This window comes from Cannabis sativa, chromosome 6 (assembly GCF_029168945.1).
Source record: "Cannabis sativa cultivar Pink pepper isolate KNU-18-1 chromosome 6, ASM2916894v1, whole genome shotgun sequence".
Classification (NCBI taxonomy): Eukaryota; Viridiplantae; Streptophyta; class Magnoliopsida; order Rosales; family Cannabaceae; genus Cannabis; species Cannabis sativa.
In genome coordinates, this window is record NC_083606.1 from 18,200,512 (window position 1) to 18,220,280 (window position 19,769).

At 31.6% G+C, this 19,769-nt stretch overlaps 3 protein-coding genes across 4 annotated transcripts; 2 read left to right on the forward strand and 1 right to left on the reverse strand.

Annotated features, from left to right (window-relative positions):
• Positions 1-8,177: 8,177 nt before the first annotated feature.
• LOC115724578 (early nodulin-93) lies at positions 8,178-9,668 on the forward strand. The gene is made up of 4 exons (XM_030653896.2): positions 8,178-8,744; positions 9,016-9,077; positions 9,217-9,292; positions 9,409-9,668. Exons 1-4 carry the CDS (start codon positions 8,678-8,680, stop codon positions 9,492-9,494), a joined length of 291 nt encoding a protein of 96 aa, XP_030509756.1. The 5' UTR covers positions 8,178-8,677; the 3' UTR covers positions 9,495-9,668.
• Positions 9,669-10,712: 1,044 nt separating this feature from the next.
• Positions 10,713-13,932, forward strand: LOC115695651 (uncharacterized). Its single transcript, XM_030622705.2, has 8 exons — positions 10,713-10,947; positions 11,076-11,188; positions 11,625-11,696; positions 12,131-12,166; positions 12,684-12,729; positions 13,021-13,108; positions 13,521-13,578; positions 13,703-13,932. Exons 1-8 carry the CDS (start codon positions 10,863-10,865, stop codon positions 13,751-13,753), a joined length of 549 nt encoding a protein of 182 aa, XP_030478565.1. The 5' UTR covers positions 10,713-10,862; the 3' UTR covers positions 13,754-13,932.
• Positions 13,933-16,346: 2,414 nt separating this feature from the next.
• LOC115725075 (chaperone protein dnaJ 49) lies at positions 16,347-19,125 on the reverse strand. Of its 2 annotated transcripts, none has more exons than XM_030654492.2 (3): positions 18,881-19,125; positions 17,566-18,704; positions 16,347-16,916 (listed from the first exon to the last, which is right to left on the reverse strand). In XM_030654492.2, the coding sequence occupies exon 2, from the start codon at positions 18,678-18,680 to the stop codon at positions 17,577-17,579; it is 1,104 nt and encodes a 367-aa protein (XP_030510352.1). In that variant the 5' UTR covers positions 18,681-18,704; positions 18,881-19,125; the 3' UTR covers positions 16,347-16,916; positions 17,566-17,576. The 2 variants fall into 2 exon arrangements, with proteins under 2 accessions (XP_030510352.1, XP_030510351.1); XM_030654491.2 differs by having other exon boundaries at positions 17,566-18,738; positions 18,881-19,059.
• Between the last annotated feature and the right edge of the window lie 644 nt (positions 19,126-19,769).

Sequence of the window (19,769 nt, forward strand, 5' to 3'; positions counted from 1 at the left end):
TAATTAAATAAATTTTTTTAACTAATTAGATTCTTTCTAAAGCTTATTTAATTAAATATTCCTATTTAAGTTATAAATGAGTTACTTTAACTGATTTTTCATATCTAACTTAAATTTTAATATTTTATTTAAATTTAAAATTAAGTTGAGGAATTCTAGGCATTAGTTATTAAAGATTCTTAAGATATTTTTTAAGTTAGTTTTAAACTTAAAATAGAATATTTTTCAAATTAAGTGGTTACAACTTAATTTTTGATATTTAGTTAAATTTAAATTTGAAAATATTTAAGTTCTAGATTTTTTCTATAACAACTTAAATTAGATATTTTTTCAAATTTTGTGGAAAAGATACTTAGTGAAATAAGATATTTTCTAGATAGTTATTTCTAGACTACTTATTATTTCTAATATTAAATAGAAAAATATTATACATTGTGAAATTAATTATTTAAATAATTAATTTTGGTACAATTTAATTTAAGTATATTTTTTCCTAGTATTAAACTAGAGATTAATAATTAAGCCTTCTCTACACTTAATTATTTATTTCTTGAATTTAATACATTTAATTAAATATCTAAGTTAATTTTCATCATGATACTTAAATATTTCTTTTTCATGACACTTAATTAATTAGAAAATTATTTTAAGTTGAAATTTATTTTTTCAACTTAAATTTAAATAATTTTCAAAATATATTTTTCTTGATTTTATTAATCAATTTCGAAATTACATTTAATTATGCTAGATGTTTTTGAATTTATCTTGAAAAATAGATTAAGTTGTAAATTAATTATTTATTTTAATTAATTCTTGGACCAACTTAAATCAATGATTTTTTCATTTATTGATTAATTTAAAATAAATGAATTAAAGTATATTATTAGAAATTGAATTAATTAGTCAAAATCTAGATAGGTGATATTTTTGCTTGAAGTATTTTTTTTTCTAAGTAATTATTATTTAAGTATTTCGAAAATAGTAAAGTTTTTATACTTTCCTTTTTTCAAAATACAATAAATATATTCTCATGAAAATTTAATTTGAGTTGCAAATTGATTTAAATTAATACAACTTAAATAATTCTCTTAATATTTATATATAAAAATTACTACTAAGATGGAAATAATTCAATTTATTTCAATCACCATCTAAGTATAATTTTATAAATATTAAATTAAATTCTAATTTAGAATTTTAATTCTAAATTCGATATTTAATGAATATATATTTTATTATAAATAATAAAAAAAATACATTTTAAAGAATGAGCTTTATTATTATTAAGATATTCGATCTCCATTGTTGGTTTTACATAGCTTTTGTTTTAGTGAGTAATCCTCCCTAATGGAGGAACGTTCATTAGCAAGTTAGCATCGTTTAATCTCAAAAGATAAGTAGCTTTGTAAGTTTTATATGGTATGGATCACCCTAATGGTGGCGACTGTATTTGACTTACACAATATGAAACAATGGTAGAAGCTCATAAGATAGAATAGCCTTGACTCTCGCCTAAACGGGACAACGCTGGATTCCATCTTGATCGAATAAAAGGTTGCTAGAATGTTTAACATTTTAGATGAGCTGACAACTCTATTAAATGGATGGTAGCTTTGACTCTCGCCTAAACGGGACACTGATATTAGTTTGTTGAAAACCTTGGAAATTATTTAAGATTGTATTTTTTTTAGTATTTTCTCTTATCATTCCTACATGCTATGTGCTTATAATTTCTAATTTGGATTTTGTGTTAAACCATTATTGATTTCTATTTATTATTTTGTAGTATCCTGTATAACCATGATGAATTCCATGTTATCACTCTTGACCGAAAATAAGCTAAATGGATCTAACTTTCCAAAATGGAATGAGAACATTAATATTGCTCTCATAGGAGAAAGTGCCTTGTTTGTGTTAACTGAGCCGTCTCCTGAAGTGTCGGGGGACAATGCAACCAAAGCTGTTAAAGAAAAGTATGAGCGTTGGCAGAAAGCTAACGACAAAGCTCTATACTTCATGCTTTCCAGCATGGTTGACACCCTTAAAACTCGGTTTTCTAAAACCGAAAAGGCTGCTGAAGTTATGACGAAGTTAACTGAGCTATTCGGTAGGGCATCTCTTCAGTCTCGCTTTGACGCGACTAAGAAATACATCAATGCACGGATGGAACCACATCAAAGTGTGCGTGATCATGTTCTCCTAATGGCAAGTTATTTCCAAGAAGCCCAGGATCATGGTGCTGAAATGGATCGCACTACTCAAGTAAGTCTTATCTTGAATAGTCTGACTCCATCATTTCTGTCCTATACATCAAATTATGTCATGAATAAAAAGGACATAGACTTTCATGAGTTAGTCAATGACCTTCAGACATATGAAAATTTGATTGGAGGCCCCAAGAAGAAAGGGGGTAAACCTTAAAATTCTGGCAATGGTAATGGGACGGTCAAACCTGAGGCAAATGTTGCCTCTACTTCTAAACCCAAATCTTAGAAGAAGTGGAGAAACACCAAGAAGTGTGCCAAAGCCATGAAAAACAAAAAGGCTGCTGCTTCTGGTGATGCACTAAAAGGAAAGTGTTTCTACTGCAATGAGAAAGGTCATTGGAAACCCCAATGTCCTAAACTTCTTGCAAAGAAAGAAGGTATTTCTTTCTATAAACTTTAAGAGTTTTAGTGAATTATTATCCAATTGGATTTTTGATTCTGGACTAACTTTGTTTATTTGTTTCTTCTTCTTATAGGCCAAGCTACTTGAACTCAGATGCTATCTTAGTGAGTTGGATCGAAAAGCTGGACAAAGGGTGAAGATCGTCCAAGATGAAGATAAAGCTCATTTATCAATTTTTGAATTAATTGTTTTAGCTTAAAGACCATTTGGATTTCGAATTTTAGTTAGGGATTTTTATCCCCGTTTTCTCATATTGTTGCAATACATTTTTTTTCTTATTAATAATATTTTATTTTCTATTTCAAATAAATTGCAATTTATGAGATTGAGCTTCATTTACTTTATCTTAAACCATAATTACCACATTATATTTATATGTTTGTATGTGTAAATGTTTTTTTATTATTGATACAAATTCTATAATATTTACAACTCTTCATAGAGTTATATTAAATAAACACTAGAAATTATTTCTGTGTTTATTAATAATTGTTAATTCTAATACAATTATTGAGAATTTGTTTAATAAAAGGATCTTTTGATCTGATAGGGGTGGAGAAAAGTTAAGAAAACTATGCAGTACAACGATCTTTTATATCTAATGAACTCTGGATTGTATTCAACTCCACATAATCTCTATAACACTTAGAGAATCATGATCTTTATAACCTTTAGGGGTGGATCATAATCTCTATATACTTAGGGGTGGAATTTATCCACAATACCCTATGTAACACATATTTTCTTTAAACATGGAAGTAATATAATGAATTAGCTATTATCAATATAAATCCTTGATCTTGATTGTATGTTCCAATTTAGTTTTACTGTTGTAGTAAATAATGATACCTATAAAAGTTCTTTGATAATGTATCACACTAGCTTAATTGAGTGGGAGAATTTTAAAATTCTTTACCCATCTTCATTTGGTTGACACTTGTGATAGGAACTTAAGAACACTACTGAAAAGCAAATCTAACCATTCATGTGGATAGATATAACTTATCAGAATTATGAGAATAAGATAAAAGAATTCTAGTTCAGTCTATTCGAATGACTTGAGCCAAGATTTCTTAATCCTCATAACATTTTATGGTATCTTAATTTTGATTACTTAATCTCTGGCAAGTATTTTTCACTTCAAATACTAGTCTGCTATGTTGATGATTTAGTCTTAAAAGAAACTTAAAGTTTCAGACTAATACAAAAGTCACAACTAGATAACTCTCCAAACAATAAGAGGTTAAAAGTATTATAACTTTGAGATGGTGCTTACTCTGGGGGTGGAGGAGTTATTCTATAATAATTCAAGCTCTACCAGAGAAGATTTATAACTTTGTAAATTCGAAAGTACCAGAAAGTTATTTTACTGAAGAAAAGTCTACACTGTATTATCTCAATGCCATATTTTAAAATATGAGAGATATGTCTTCTGTTTATTCAGATGTACTTTAAAACAGTAAGGATTTCAGTATCCCTTGATGAGTAAAGCATATAGTAAAGGATGTTTCATAAATATTTTTATGAACCAGTTTCCAAAAGTTTGGTTGGATTCAAATATACTACACTTGATCTGAAGATCAAGACAACAGATTGATTTATTTGCACAGTTTGTTTTATGTTAGTGCAACTGGGAGTTTGTTGAGTTTTGTGCCCTAAATAAAACCCTTTACAATCTGATTAGTTATCAATATAAGAAATTTGAAGTGATTTATGTTTGCATGAATTTTACATGCTAATGGTTTAATATGTTTATTACATTTACACACAAAATCTGTTAAGTCCAGATCATATGTTTATTCACAATTACAGTATTGTCAACACAGTGGAATGTGATTGTGATTATATGAATCAAAAGACTAAGTCCCTGTTTCATCAGTGTTTTGGATTTACACTAATGTGATAATCAGCGATGATGTGTACTTACACTTGGAGTAAGTGTTATGTTCTTTCCAGGACATTGGTAAAGTATACTAGTTTCGAATGTATGGAGTATACATTGGACTGGACCGATATTGAACTTAGTTAAGATATTATAAACTTACCGTCATATCTTTCCAAGTCAATATCAGTAGTTGATCTTAAGATTAAAAGAATCTAAAGCCTGATATGCTTAGGCTCAACTCAGGAGTGCTATTCATGTTCTTTGATTTATTAGTTAAGCCTACTTTTGGGTCAGGGTGATACGTATATTTTGGGAACATGATAGTATGATTGAGTGGGAGTGCTGAACATAAATATGGAATCTATAGCTTCTACTGGTGTATAGAAGTCAAGTGATGATTCCCTTCGAGCTTAGCTAAATAGAAGTAAATGGACGAGCTCTTGTTTAAGTGACTAATTCTTAGATCACTAAACATCATTTACAGGTAGCTAAGTGTTTTAAGGGGCAAAATACGTTGAGGGGTGAAAACGGTAAAATTATCCCATCTCGATGTAAATCATCTATATAGGGGATCTTTGATCACAATAAGATTATAACAATGGTTAAATGAGATAGCATATCTATATCGTGGAACATATAATATGCTCTATATAAGTCTGAGAGTGCAATTCTAAGTTCTAAGAGTGGATTCAACGAGGAATTAATAAGTAGGGATTTATTTAGTAAATTCGGTTCACTTATTGGAAGCTCAGCATATAGATCCATGGTCCCCATTCTAGTTGAGACTATACTGCTTGTAAGACTCAATAATTGATTTGTGATTAATCAATTATAATTCTAAAGTTAGACTATGTCTGATTTGTGAATTTTCACTAAGCAAGGGTGAAATTGTAAAGAAAAGAGATTCTAGGTTTATTTATTAATTAATAGACTTTATATATCTAATTAATAATTAAATTAAATGACAATATTATTTAATAATCTATTTTAGTTATTACATAATTAGTTTTTGCATTTAAATGGTTAAAATTGGAAAATTGGCGTTTTTGAGAAAATAGAAATAAAAATTGTGAAAACTGCAAAAACCAAGTGAGGCCCAATAGACACCTTGGCCGGCCACTTAAGCAAGTTTTTCCAATTAATATTTTCATTATTTTAATGCCAAATAATTACTAACCTAAACCTAGTAGTTGCCTATAAATAGAAAGTGATGGCTCAGTCAAAAATATGCTTTTTGTCAGAAAATCAGAAAATTACTTTTTTAGAAAAACTGAGCTTTCCACTTCTCTCTCTATAGCCGACCCTATACCTCTCTCTTTTCCTCTTCTCAATTTCGAACCTTAGTGATAGAGTAGTGCCCACACACAGCAAGTGGTACCTCAATCATAGATTGGAAGACTGTGAAGGATCACACACAAAGAGAAGGTCATTCGGGCTCAGATCTTGATAATACTCTGCGGCAGAAAGGATACAAGGGTTAGAGATCTGAGTGGAAGGAGACATTATTCCGCTGCAACCAATGTAAGGTTTTCTTAACTTTATATGTGTTTATTTATCGTTTTAGAAAGTTCATATTTAGGGTGTTAAACAACATACTTGTGAGTAGATCTAAGATCCTAGTAAAATAAATTCCAACATTTCTGCCCCTCAAATCATCCAACATCAAAATAATTTTACTTTCTTCAACAACCCGAAACCCCATATTCAAGTTCTTCCCTTTTGTCTTAAACAGAAAAGCAAAAGGGAATCTGTATCCCAATACCTGAGCCATTTCTTCAAGGTGGAGCCTGCTGAATCCATTGAAATTACAGAAATCAAAATAGGCAATTCGACCATTCTCATACTTTCTATTGCCACCTCGGGTGAACCAATAACCACCATGGAAAAATTTCACAGTAAAATTATCCAAATTCAAACCTGCAAAGTTAATATGTAAGTATAAGTACACAGTTAATCTTACAGGTGACATAGGCAAAACCAATAAAACTTTCCCAACATTTTGGCTTAACCCCCAACAGCAATTAACCCCCAACAGCAATTAACCCCCAAAAGCAATTCATCCCCCAATGCCAACAAACAGACAAGGAATAATATAAAATAGACAAAAACATGTGGAAATGTTCCCATTGAAGAATACAACAACCAAAGATTCCCAACAACCTTTGACTAATCTGTTTTCTGCAATAATTTCAAACCTTCCACTTTAATATCATATCCAATGACTGTACAGGATATGGACCACAAGCCCCACCACAAACCATTAAAGCTACTACCCACTGAAAAATTCGTATAAAACCCCCCCATTAACTCATTCTACTCACATTCACCCAAACAACACCAACATTTTTTGAAATCACAAAAACCCCTAGAAAATATGGATCTGGGACTTACTGTAGTCGGGAGGAGGATCTTCTTCACCTCGACGACGAAACGCCATTTCAAAAACCTTCTACTTCTACCATTTTTTTGGGTTTCGTTCGATTTCACACGAGGATGCTGAATCTCAACCTCGGCTGGCTGGGTTTCGTGTTTCCCTCCTGCGTGCTTTCTCTACCACGATTTTTTTGCCTGGGTTTTCTTCGATTTCTCACGAAAATGGTGGTAATTTATGGGTTTACTTTTTTGGGGTTCCTTCGATTGCTCAAACACTTCTGACTTTGCGTTTTTTTTTTTTGATTTACAGTTATAATTTAGTTTTAATTTTTGTACCGTTTCTATTTGAATTTAATGTGTCTTTTAGAGAATGAATTGTGTCTTTTGGATAATTAAATGTGTCTTTAATTTAAATCTGTGTTTTTTTTTTCTTTTATTTTTTTGTCTTTTTTATTTTTTCTAATTAGGCCTTAGTTAAACAAAAAAAAAAAAAAAACCTTTTTTTTTTTTAAATTCCACGTCATAATAATTAATAATATGACAAGCTATTGCATACTTGGACTGAGCCACGTAGGCAAATAATAGGGTCAGGGGGACGGATGTGTGTTTTCACTAACAGTATAGTGGTTTTAGGGGTTATCTCGCACAAATTTGGACTTTGGGAGTTAAGTGAAACCGAAACGAAAATTTTAGAAGTTTTGCCGCCATTTACCCTTAAAATTATATTGTTCATTGAACAACATCCATAAGATTAGACAACTAAAAATATACTAAGGACTGCACCTAGTTTGTAATAATAAAAGTAAGTATTACTTTTGTTCAACATTTTCGACACTATTTTGGTGATTTGGTAATGAAGGAGACTGATAAATGCATAACAGGTGTTCCAATCTCATGAATCAAATCTCAAATTCATGACTTTGCAAGTTGCAAGTTAAGTAAAGTGCTACTGCTACCCAATACCCATTGTTTTTAGGGCACTTTTGTCTTAAACCATGGTTTTCAGGGCACTTTTGTCTAAAACCAGGGGGCATGTAGAAAAAACTAGTGTCACTAATCTATAACCAAACAAGAGTTGTTACTTTACTTGTTAGAATAAATTATCTTATGTTAGAGCACTCCCAACATCACAAATTTTTTTTTATTATTTTACAATACATTTTTACATTACGATATATAAAAGCTTCTTAAAAATACATTGTTAAAATCTTACTTTTTTAAAAAAAAAAAAAAAATAATTATTATATTTTATTTATTTTAAATATATAATATTAATTTATACACGTATTTCTATAAAATATAATTATTAAATTTAAAATAATTAATTTAGAATAATAAATAATATTCTATAAATCAAAATTCTCTTATAAAAAAAATACTTCTTTTGCTCATTTATTCTGAGTCTTCTGTGTTTGGTCCTGAAACATTATTAAAAGTAAACACGTGACCAAATTCACCAATTGGGTAATCCAAATTACCTTTCGGCCCTCAACAAAATTTCAGACCATGTGCTGGGAAACCAAGGGCATTTAAGGAATAACACGTGTCTAGGTGAAAACAAGTGCCCAGAAACCTTAGAATTTAGAGCAAAACCATCAAACTCTGGACACCCAAAAATGCTTAATAAATAATCATAACCAATCCAACATCTTCATCAATTCATCCAAAGCTTAAAAAAATCTTTTAGACCTATTATCTGTTGTTATAATTTCTTTCATTTGAAGTTATCTTTAATTATCATAAAATACAATGGCAAAGAATGCAGCTCAATCTTCCCTTGACCAGAGGCTGGCCATGGCTAAACGCTGTTCTCATGGTATGTTCTTCTTCTTCTTGCTCATACTCGCTGTTATGAAATTTAGATTTGAGAGCTTTAGTTTTTATATAATATAAACTCTATATTAGTATTAGTAATAGTAAAAATGTGATGCGAGTCTTTATGATGACTCCCAAAATTCTATTTAATAGATTTATATAGCCAAGGATTAGAAAAGCAATATTAATGATTTTATGTTTGTTTTGTATTAAATTGTGCATAAACATAGACTACTTTGACCGATATTTCTTTTCTTTTAACACAAAAACAGAAGGTGTCAAAGCAGGAGCTAAGGCAGCTGTTGTTGCTACTATTGCCACTGCCATTCCAACTGTAAGTCCCTCCCTGGTCATAGCCTTCTACTTCATATATACATGACATTATGTTTGCATAAATATTACAATTTCGCCCTTTATATAGATATATGTTAGTTTACTTGTTTTGAAAAAAAAAATTGTTTGTTTACTTGCAGCTTGCTAGTGCAAGAATTCTGCCTTGGGCAAAAGCCCATCTCAACCACACTGCTCAGGCCCTCATTATCTCCACAGGTTACTATACTCTTTCATCTTTAATGGATTATATTAATGCATTAAAAAGTTGAGTTATTATGATGAAATATTTGGTTTTTGTTAATATAAAGTTTATTTAATATATCTGATGGCAGTGGCTGGGGCTGCATATTTCATAGTTGCTGACAAGACTGTTCTGGCAACAGCTAGGAAAAATTCCTTCAAGCAAAATCACCATTGATAGAGAATCATATAAGAACTTCAAATTCGGATTTATAGGACTAATTAATTAGTGTTCCTTGTATACACATGTACCAACATGTCTTGATCCTTCATGTATTATTACACTTGCTACTTTCAATAGCCCCAATGTATGTGTATACAAGGATTAATAAAAAGAATTTCAAAGCTAAAATTATTGTTATAATTCGTACTATTGGAATAAAGGTAGTTGATAACTTACTATGGTAGTGGTGTAATTACTAGCATATAGTAATTACAAAATATAATTATATTATATTTTAAAATACAAAATTTGTTTGGATCTCAAATAATAATTATATATGAATTTTTATTTTTATGTTTCGTAGTTGGTAATTAATAGCTTAATAATATTAATTAATTAAAAATAATAATATTTTGTAATTACATAATAGTCCCATCAATTTTAATGGAGTCATAAAAATTAGATAATGTAATTGAGACTCCCTGGATTATCTCAAATTATATGATTACTGAGCAATTATTTAACCAAACAAATGCATCAAATCTTGTAATTACTTCGAATTACATTAAATTTTAATTTTACATTAATTTTTCAAAAGCACCTTATAATTTTTTAACAATAATAATTTAGTCAAATTATAATATTTTATTAATTTTTTTTAGTTATGTAAATAAAATAAAATAATTTTAATTTCTTTTCTCATTAGTTTAATAAATAACATAATATTATTTCTAATTGTTTATATTTTAAATTTATTCATTATTTTTAATTACAATTTAATAAACGTGCCAAATTTAATTCTATATGCCATTTTCTTAGCATGTTTTTGAGAAAAAAAAAAAAGCATTGTTATTAAATACATAATAATATTTCTTAATAGTTATTATCTAAAGTTATATAAAATTTAATATATAAATTAGATATAATTCCACTTCTTTTAACATTTTAAAAAGAAAAATGCTAAAAGTTATCAGTGGTGTCAAACACTCTCTTACGTGTTAATATCGTAATTAATTTAATTTAGTATCGGGTCTCATATAGTTTAACATAATAATTTTTAGAGAGTATCGCTAGCCAATCGTAAGACGACATGTTTAGGCACCACTGGTGCCCAATAGCAATGCTCTTTAAAAAAAAAATACTAAGACCACCCAAATCCACGTGTCATTTAACCATTCGAAATGCCACGTCTGACATAGAAAATTATTTTTTTTAATGAAAAAAAAAAAAAAAAAAAAAACTCTCAGTTCTTACCTTTCTGAGTTTTCTCGCTTCGTGTTTGTCTAACGTAGGAAAATCATTTGCATTGCAAAGACTTAGTTTTGTCATTCTTCTCCAGACATCAATTCCCTCGCAAAACGGCATCAATTTCTTCATCCAGAAATGGGTTGGTTTTCACTTTCCGAGACGCTTAACTCCATCAAGTCCATCCAGATCAGACAAACCATCTCTCAGGTCATCACTCTAGGTCTGTAAATTCCAAATCCAAAATTCAAACTTTCATTTTGGGTCTAATCGTAACAGTCAAATTGCAGATACCCTTTTGTTAGAAATGGGCTTTTTTCCTTGTTTGAACATGATTTTGCCCATTTTTAGGCTTGATTGTGTCGTCGGCATTGTTAATCTGGAAAGGGTTAATGTGTATCACTGGCAGTGAATCTCCTGTGGTTGTTGTTCTCTCTGAAAGTATGGAACCTGGTTTTGCAAGGGTGAGTTCCTTTTACTTGTTAAACCATTTGCTTTTTTCTAATTAATTGCACCCAAAAGATTGAATCTTATTTTGGGGGATTCGAGCTAAAGATAATCCAAGCATTGTAAGCTTGGTTTAGTTTTTGATGAATAATGAAAGTTTATAATTGGTGTCTTTTGCCACTTCAAGGATTGGGCCTTATGAAAACCTGTATGCAAGGGGGTAAAATAAGTTTGATGATTTTGTAGTTCAACATTCTAACTATCTCACCGCTATAGTTGCAATCTTAAGTGAAGAAGCTAACTATTAGACTTTAATTAGGACTATGTAGGTTGAAGCACCTCATTGTTTCAGTATAACTATCTTTGATGTTTGTTTCAGTAGGCAGAAAATGATTTCTCATACTTTTTGGTTTGGTGTGGTGAGGAACATGACACATTTTAATTCCTATGCAGGGTGACATTCTATTTTTAAGTATGAGCAAAGATCCCATTCGCGCAGGAGAAATTGTTGTCTTTAATATAGATGTAAGTTGTTGTTTAAGCTATTTTATACACTGACTTGATTCTTGCACTCATCACTTCATTCTGAATTGTTTAAAATGTTTTATTGAACTTGACAACTTTCTTTTATCTCAACTCTGGAAGCTCATACTTTTCATTCTTTAAGGTGATCTGTTTTCTATAATTATTTACCCCTTGAAAGGTCAGCTTCCTCTGTGTACAATGAACCTTTCATTATAGAGATAGGATTGCTCTCCATTTAGCTATAAAAGTCAGCTTTAATAAATCATAATGACTTGGATGTACTTCATTAAGTTAAACCAACAAGATATTTTTGTGAAGATGTTTGAGAGATTTGTTAGGGGTCATTTCCATTTAATCTGCATCTTGATTTATAATGGCCTATGTCTGTTTAATTTGTATGTTTGCTAATATATTATTTTCTTCATGTTTTGTAGGGACGTCCTATTCCAATTGTTCATCGAGTAATTAAGGTAAGAATTCTGAGGGTCTTCCGTCCCAGTTTTCGTTTCAGTCCAATTCTTTATGAATGATGTATCCAGTCCTCAAGTCTGTAAGCTTCTTCTCAATAATGTATAGACTCTCTTAACTTAATGAGTATGTGAGCTTTTTGTAAAGTGTAGACCAATAAAATTTGAGCAATAGGAGAGTTACGGAGTTTTATAGACACCGTTAAATTGTTTAGTAGGAAAGCATACAATTCTAATAATCTATGGTTCTAATATCTACTTAGCTTTTTACCTATGCAATTCTGCACGCCTCATCTTCATCTCCATAGCCTGTATGTGATAATTTAGTAATATTGCATTATTCTGCCAAGATTGGTATGAAGTCTACTAAAATACAAAAGATATCTCAAAATAGGACTCTTGTTAACTATGCAGTATTTACTGTTTCAATGTATTTTTTTCAGTAAACATATCTTCCACCTGCCAACCATGTTGTTAGCCTTAACAACTAATCAAATGACTTAATTATCTTCTTTGGCAGGTTCATGAACGAACGGACACTGGTGAAGTTAATGTCCTTACAAAAGGTATTGTCTCTTCCATCTCTACCTACTCGTGTATCATTGGGGGCATCTTAATTCTGGTTAGAATAATGCATTAAATGTAAAACAACAAATGGTAAAATATATGTAGTTGTTCAGGATAGCATAAAACTTACAGCTCATAACAAGGCTGTGGAGTTAGATATTTGAAATCTCTATATTTTTTATTTGGTAGATCTTTCTGTGATCATAAATTTCTCTTGTTTTGGAAATTATTCAACAGTGACAATTCAATTTTCTTTGGTATCCTCGTCTCATGTGTGGTAATTTTTCCAGGAGACAATAACTTGGTAGATGACAGGATGTTGTATGCCCGGGGTCAGAAATGGTTGCAAAGGCACCATATCATGGGGAGAGCAGTTGGGTAAGCCCCTAAATGTTTGGTGTAACATTCTTATCATCTGATGTATAGACGTAGATATATACATTTGTCTGTGTGCAAGATGCATTATTATATTGATAGATTTTTAATAAAATTAAAGTTTAATACATCATAGAAAAAAGACATCAAATCGTTTATACTAACCATTAAGTGATAGATTTAGGTGCTGAATTCCACATGTATACTTTTGAAGGATCACACCATCAACAGAGACCTTCATTAGATAGTTTATTTTATAAGAGCATTGTCATTGAGCAACAGTGGTGTCTAGTACCTTATATCAAATTATATGAGATTCGATATTTAATTGCATCAATAGCGATATGATAGTGCTAAAACTTATTGTGAGTTTTAACTTCTCGTCTCGATGCATAACATCAATTACAATTGGCAGGTTTTTACCTTATGTTGGCTGGATGACAATAATTATGACAGAAAAACCTATACTCAAGGTAAGTTTTTAATAAATCTGGCGACTTATTTTTTCATTTTTTCACACTCAATTCTCAATAGTACTTAGTTGAAGCTCGCAATTGTCACTTATTTTGTTTTATTGTATTGTTGTCGTTGTTGCAGTACATAATTATGGGCGCTCTTGGATTGTTGGTCATTACCTCGAAGGATTAGGAATACTTCCTCCTTTATTGGAGTAGTTAAAGAGGCTACCAGATAAATGTTGTACTAGCTTACAATTTTTTATGAACTTAAGAAAGAAAAGAAATAGAATTTGGGACTTAAAATTCTTGTAACAAGGAACTTGCCAACCGCAAGGAATGTCAATTAATATTTAAATACATTTACGGAAATTTCTATCCAAGTAGTTGAAGTTCTTATAATCTTCTTAAAAAAATTAAGGGAAATGGCATGATAATGATAAAGACCTGCTGTTTTTTGGCAGAAGATGTGGAAGTTACAAGTACCTCGAAAAATAAAAAATCTGGTGTGGAGGGCAGGTTTGAATCATACCAAGCATATTGAGTAGGTATAGGAACTCATTTGATGTCTAGTACCAACTTTCTTCATTGGTGCATAACAGTGTTCAAGACTTTAGATACAGAGTAGAGTTGTATCTAGGTTATGCGACATTTGGGGAGCACATAATGATTTAGTTTGGAATAAAAAAGTTATAAGGGCGAATGACATTGTTGTATTTGCAAAAAGATACATTGATCGATGAAGACATGTTCAAGACTCTAAAGTAGAGCAATCATGGCATGGTGCACAGGTGGGTGGTGGGGTGGAGCATTGGGTTTTACCTTAGAACAACGGTATCAAGGTCAATGTAACTGTTGTTTTGTTTGACGCTAATCATAGTTTTGGTTTTAGAATAATAGCTTGAGATGTGAATGGATTCCCGGTTGAAGGGCGCACTACTCTATTACAAGGCAAGATGGAACCAGAACTAGCTTAAGCAATGAGAATTCGTAAGGCATTGAGTTGGATCAAAGATAAACAATGGCAACATGTGGTTCTTAAATATGATTGTCTCTGTGTTGTGCAAGCCTTGTGAAGCTTTTTTTTCTATGATTTCTTTATTTGGTCATGCTATCAAAAATTGTAAAAGATTGCTTGCTCTTTTGAGAAATGTTTCAGTTATTTTTATTAAATTGTTAGCTAATATGGTAGCTCACAACTTTGCTCGAACCTCCATATTATACCTTCATTGTAGTTTTAGTTTAGAATCTGTTCTAACTAATTTGCTATCAAGATTGGTAACAAAAGTTTAATGAAGATGAATTTTTTATTCAAAATAAATTAGATACATTGATCAATGAAGGCATGCTCAAGACTCTAAAGTAGAGCAATCATGGCATGGTGCACAGGGAGGTGATGGGGTGGAGCATTGGGTTTTACCATAGAACAATAGTATCAAGGTCATTGTAGATGCTGCTTTGTTTGACGCTAATAAAAGTTTTGGTTTTGGAATGATAGCTTGAGATGTGAATGGATTCCTAATTGAAGGGCGCACCACTCTTTTACAAGGCAAGATGGAACCAGAATTAGCTTAAGCGATGAGAATTCATGTGGCATTGAGTTGGATCAAAGATAAACAATATGTGGTTCTTAAATTTGATTGTCTTTGTATTGTGCAAGCCTTGTGAAGCTTTTTTTCTATGATTTTTTATTTGGTCATGTTATCAAAAATTGTAAAAGATTGCTTGCTCTGTTGAGAAATGTTTTAGTTATTTTTATTAAACGATCAGCTAATATGGTAGCTCACAACTTTGCTTGAGCCTCCATATTATACCCTCATTGTAGTTTTAGTTTGGAATCTGTTCTAACTGATTTGCTATCAAGATTGATAGCATAAGTTTAATGAAAATGAATTTCCCATTCAAAAAAAAAAAAAAATTATGTATACAAAAAAGGCTAATTATGAATTTTGCACCCCAAACTTAAAGATATACGAAATTATGTTCCATGAACTTTTAAGATCATTAAAAATTTCCCTTGAATTATTGAGATTGTTGGATTTAAAAATTTTTGTCCAATTTTAGTGAAGGAAGTATAACATGGATGAAAGTTTAGGACCATCATTCAGCACATATCAAAGTTCGAGGGACGTGATTTAGTAGAAGTTAAAATTTAAATAATATGATTTAATACATGAACAATCATCAGATTAGTATAATTGAATGAAATTGAACAAAAATCCTTAAATCCAACAATCTCAATAGTTTAGGAAAATTTTCAACGGCCAAAAAAAGTTTAAAGAACATGATTTGGTACGTTTCAAAATTCAAGAGTAAAAAATTGTAATTAGCCTACAAAAAAAATACTTCACCCGACAAACATAAGTGTGTTACGTCAAAATATATATATAGTATGTTTAGATATGAGTTGGTAATTACATGAATTTTTAATATCTTGTTTGACAAATAGTTAGTAATTACAAAAGAAAATAATATTTTTAGTGGTTGATATTTAAAATGGAAATTTTCAAGTAATTACAAAGTGTAATTACACTCATGAGGGCCATGAGAATTGAAGAGTGTAATTGTAACTCCTCAATTATCTCCAATTACACCGTTATAATGTAACTACATGTCCGACAAACATACTAAATTATATAATTACCTTTAATTACACACAATAGCTTTCCAATGGCTTTAAGAACCCACCTAACCAATGGCTTCGGAATAGATATGTTAAGCTCACAGGCTAATCTTTTATTAAGAAGTAACAAATATGTTCTTATTTAAGCAGATCTTGGTAATAAAAAAAAAGTATCTCAATGAATTTTGTAAAAACTTGTAATCATAGTTTTACAACAGGTTGACTTAAGAACATTCCATTCCCATGGCATCTGCCAAGCTGTAACTAGTTAACCACTAAAACAACTGAAGTTCTCAATCCACATATTACATACTTTGAACAAATGAAGTAAATTTAATGAAACTACAAAAAAGATTGTGGCTAAAACTACAAAGTTTATCCAACAGAACCTGTACTTCTTTACAGATTTTTAAGTACTTAAAATCATGAATATTGGGAATGCATGTATTGCAGCATAGCATTTGTTAAAATGCTAAATCAGAATTTTACACAAAAATTGAGGTGCCATACGTACGTAAGAGGTAAGAATATAGAATGAGACAGAAGATAAGGTCTATAGTTTCGACAAATCTAGCTCCTATACGTTCCTTAGCTGGGATAAAGAAAAGAAAGGAAAAAGGCCACTAGTATTACATTTCTTCTCTTACGGGAACCCATATAATTTACTTGTGTACTCTTCGGAATAGGAAAAGAAATACTGAAGGACATTCAGTCTTGACCAAACAGGCAAAATCTGCAAGAGACAACAAAACCCCACTCTGAACACAACATTCAATCATTTAAAGATAACTCAAACGATAATGAGAATGTCACAATGTAAGACTAAAAGCTAACAAGGTAAACAAATTGCAATGTGAGGATAGATGCATATGACTCTTAAAGTGAAACTTTTGCTGAGTGTGGCTGGCTACATAAAGGGACTTGAAAGTTGTAACAGACTTAAGACGGAAAAAGGAAAAGAAAAAAGAAAAAAAATTATTCCACCTATAAGTGTACTTAAAACAAAATTCACGGAAGGCAAACTAAGATTGGAAAAAACAAACATTGCTTGAAAACAAAACCGCACCCTAAAGGCAGCAATGCTAAGTGAGCTTTTCTATCCAAACCTACAATCTTGAACTAGTATCAGTCAGCAATCAAGTTAACCAAATCACACAACAAATTTAACACCGGAAAAGATATTTAACAGCCCTTTCAGTCTGGGAAAAGGAAGCAAAGAACAAAAGGTAATAGCAAGTAACTAGTAATTTTTTACAATCAGTATTGCCGTGTTCATATTATCTCCAAAATCACTTATTAATTGCTTAACTAAAATTCTCCTATTGCAAGCAGAAATTTACACCAATCATTTAAAAATGAATAAGAAACAGTAATAATATGACCTTCATTGAAGTCAGTTAGCCTGTGTCTGAAACCGCTGCAGCATGTCACAATGCGGTGTTTCACGAATAAAGCCCCACTGACGACGCTGAATCTCAAGCCGACAATTCTGATTAAGAATACCAAAGTATTCTCTCTCAACCTGGTCTTCAAAAGAAGATCGTTCCCGGCTGTCCAGCGGATAATCCTGCTCGAATTTTGTCGACTTAACATAATAATTGACACCTTTTTGGGTGGTGAACTTGTACTCGTAAGGATAAGATCGAGAGAGTGAATAGATTGGCTCAGAAGATGGCAAAAAGTTCAGAACAAGTATAAGCAGAACTGGCAGAATCTGAATCAGTGCACGAACATTGAACCCACCGGAACCATTGTGATCAGGTTGTTGTTGCCTATGCCCCATTCCAGTTCCGAAACTAAACCCACGAAACTGGGTCGCCGGAGCCATTCCACCAAAGAAAAAGTTCCTGAAAATCTCCTCTGCGTCAACATCAGCATCATAGAAGCCATTGAATCCATGAGCAGCGTGTCTTGTGGTGCGTCTCTCGTAAACGGGCTCATCAGACCCAACAAGGTCGTACTTTCTCCTACTCTCTTCACTGCTAAGACATTGAAAAGCTTTAGATACAGACTTGAAAGCTTCTTCAGCACCTGGTGCTTTATTCTTATCAGGATGAACTTTCAAAGAGAGCTTTCTATAAGCCTTTCGTACGTCCTCAACACTGCAACTCTTCTCTACCCCCAAAATCTCATAGTAATCCTTCTTCTTCTTAATCTCTCTCACAATCGCTATCTGCTCCAGTGTATGGGCCCCCGTAGCCGATGAGGGAGACGAAGATGAACCAGTGGATGGAACCCTTTGACGAAGAGAGGGTTGATCGGACGGTTTAGAAGAAGTTGAATCAGACGGACCATTAGACGATGCATCCGCATCAGACGGAGATCGTTCGCCACCGGATTCCTTCTCAACCGCCGATAAGAGATCATCAACAGATAAAGTTGGATCGAGACGCTGAGCTTTCGTAAAGAATTTCCTGGCACGATTCCGATCGCCGGCTTCCATGGCTTCTTTACCAATTCTTAAGCATTTCAAAGCGTCTTCTTTGTTCCCATCCATCTCCCCCCTAAAAACCGAAAAACCCTAGCGATGCAGGGTAAAGAGAGATGAAAAACCACTGTAATTCAACAGTAAAACTAAATCAAGATTTTGATCCAATAAATCGCAAACAAAAATAAATTACTTTCTAATTTAAAAAGAAAACGTTGGATTTATCGATTGAGAATTCGATGATAATTTGGACGAATATATGAACTTACGGCTGAGATCGATCAGATGGAGATGACTAGTGGAAGATTTCGAATTGATTGATCAAATTAGGGTTTCATATTCTGATGGTAATTTGGGGATGAAGAAAGGGTTGTGCGGGTGGCTTCAGAGCTCTATAGTTTGAGTTTGAAACAGTTTTTAGTTTTTAGTTTTTTTATTTTTTATTATTATATTTTCTGTTTTTTTTTTATTTTTTTTTTTTTTTTATGATTTTATACTTTTTATTTATTTATTTGAAAGAATTATGATTTTGACTTGATTGATTATTGTTATTATTATTTTTCTTTTTCTTTTTTGAAGAAAATGTTGAGTGAATTTCGCAACACTAATTTTATATGATATTATTAATAGCAGAAAGAAATCTATATGAAGAACAAGTGCGAGTATTCAACCTAGAGTGGCGAGTACTCAAACTGAGAATGAGAAATGATTAACAGAAAGCTGAAAAATAACAATGAGACAAAGAATTATAATGGTTCAGTCAGATCACGGTCTGCTTAGTCTACTGTAGCAAGAATTTTGTAGGTGCCATTTCATGGTGGATCACCCCTTTATATACAAAGCAAGTGTCCGATCAGTTTTACAAGGATTGCATTCATTGTCAATCCGTTTTTACACATTGAATTACAATAATTACACTAAACAACGTTAACATTAATAAATGAACGGCAGTTACTAAGTTCAGCGTCTTCCAAATCTGCGAGTTGACTTGTTCACGTTCTGATGTTAACTTCGCAGGTTTATCATTATGTTTAGGATGTCTGCGTCCTTAGATAGTCGTCTTTTGTGGACATCGCATGACGAGCTGATAGAACCTAGACGTGCAAGTCTATATTGGTTTATCAAGGCTGCAGAATTCTTAGGACCAACTCGCATTTA

What these genes read in the sequence shown, in the direction of transcription:
- LOC115724578 (XM_030653896.2), top strand. Translation starts at nt 8,678, where the DNA reads ATGGCAAAGAATGCAGCTCAATCTTCCCTTGACCAGAGGCTGGCCATG. An exon ending in GGCTAAACGCTGTTCTCATG is followed by an intron (nt 8,745 to 9,015) that starts GTATGTTCTTCT and finishes ACACAAAAACAG; the next exon opens with AAGGTGTCAAAGCAGGAGCT. An exon ending in GGCCCTCATTATCTCCACAG is followed by an intron (nt 9,293 to 9,408) that starts GTTACTATACTC and finishes ATCTGATGGCAG; the next exon opens with TGGCTGGGGCTGCATATTTC.
- LOC115695651 (XM_030622705.2), top strand. Translation starts at nt 10,863, where the DNA reads ATGGGTTGGTTTTCACTTTCCGAGACGCTTAACTCCATCAAGTCCATC. An exon ending in AGTTAATGTCCTTACAAAAG is followed by an intron (nt 12,730 to 13,020) that starts GTATTGTCTCTT and finishes TAATTTTTCCAG; the next exon opens with GAGACAATAACTTGGTAGAT. An exon ending in ATCATGGGGAGAGCAGTTGG is followed by an intron (nt 13,109 to 13,520) that starts GTAAGCCCCTAA and finishes TACAATTGGCAG; the next exon opens with GTTTTTACCTTATGTTGGCT.
- LOC115725075 (XM_030654492.2), bottom strand. Translation starts at nt 18,680, where the DNA reads ATGGATGGGAACAAAGAAGACGCTTTGAAATGCTTAAGAATTGGTAAA.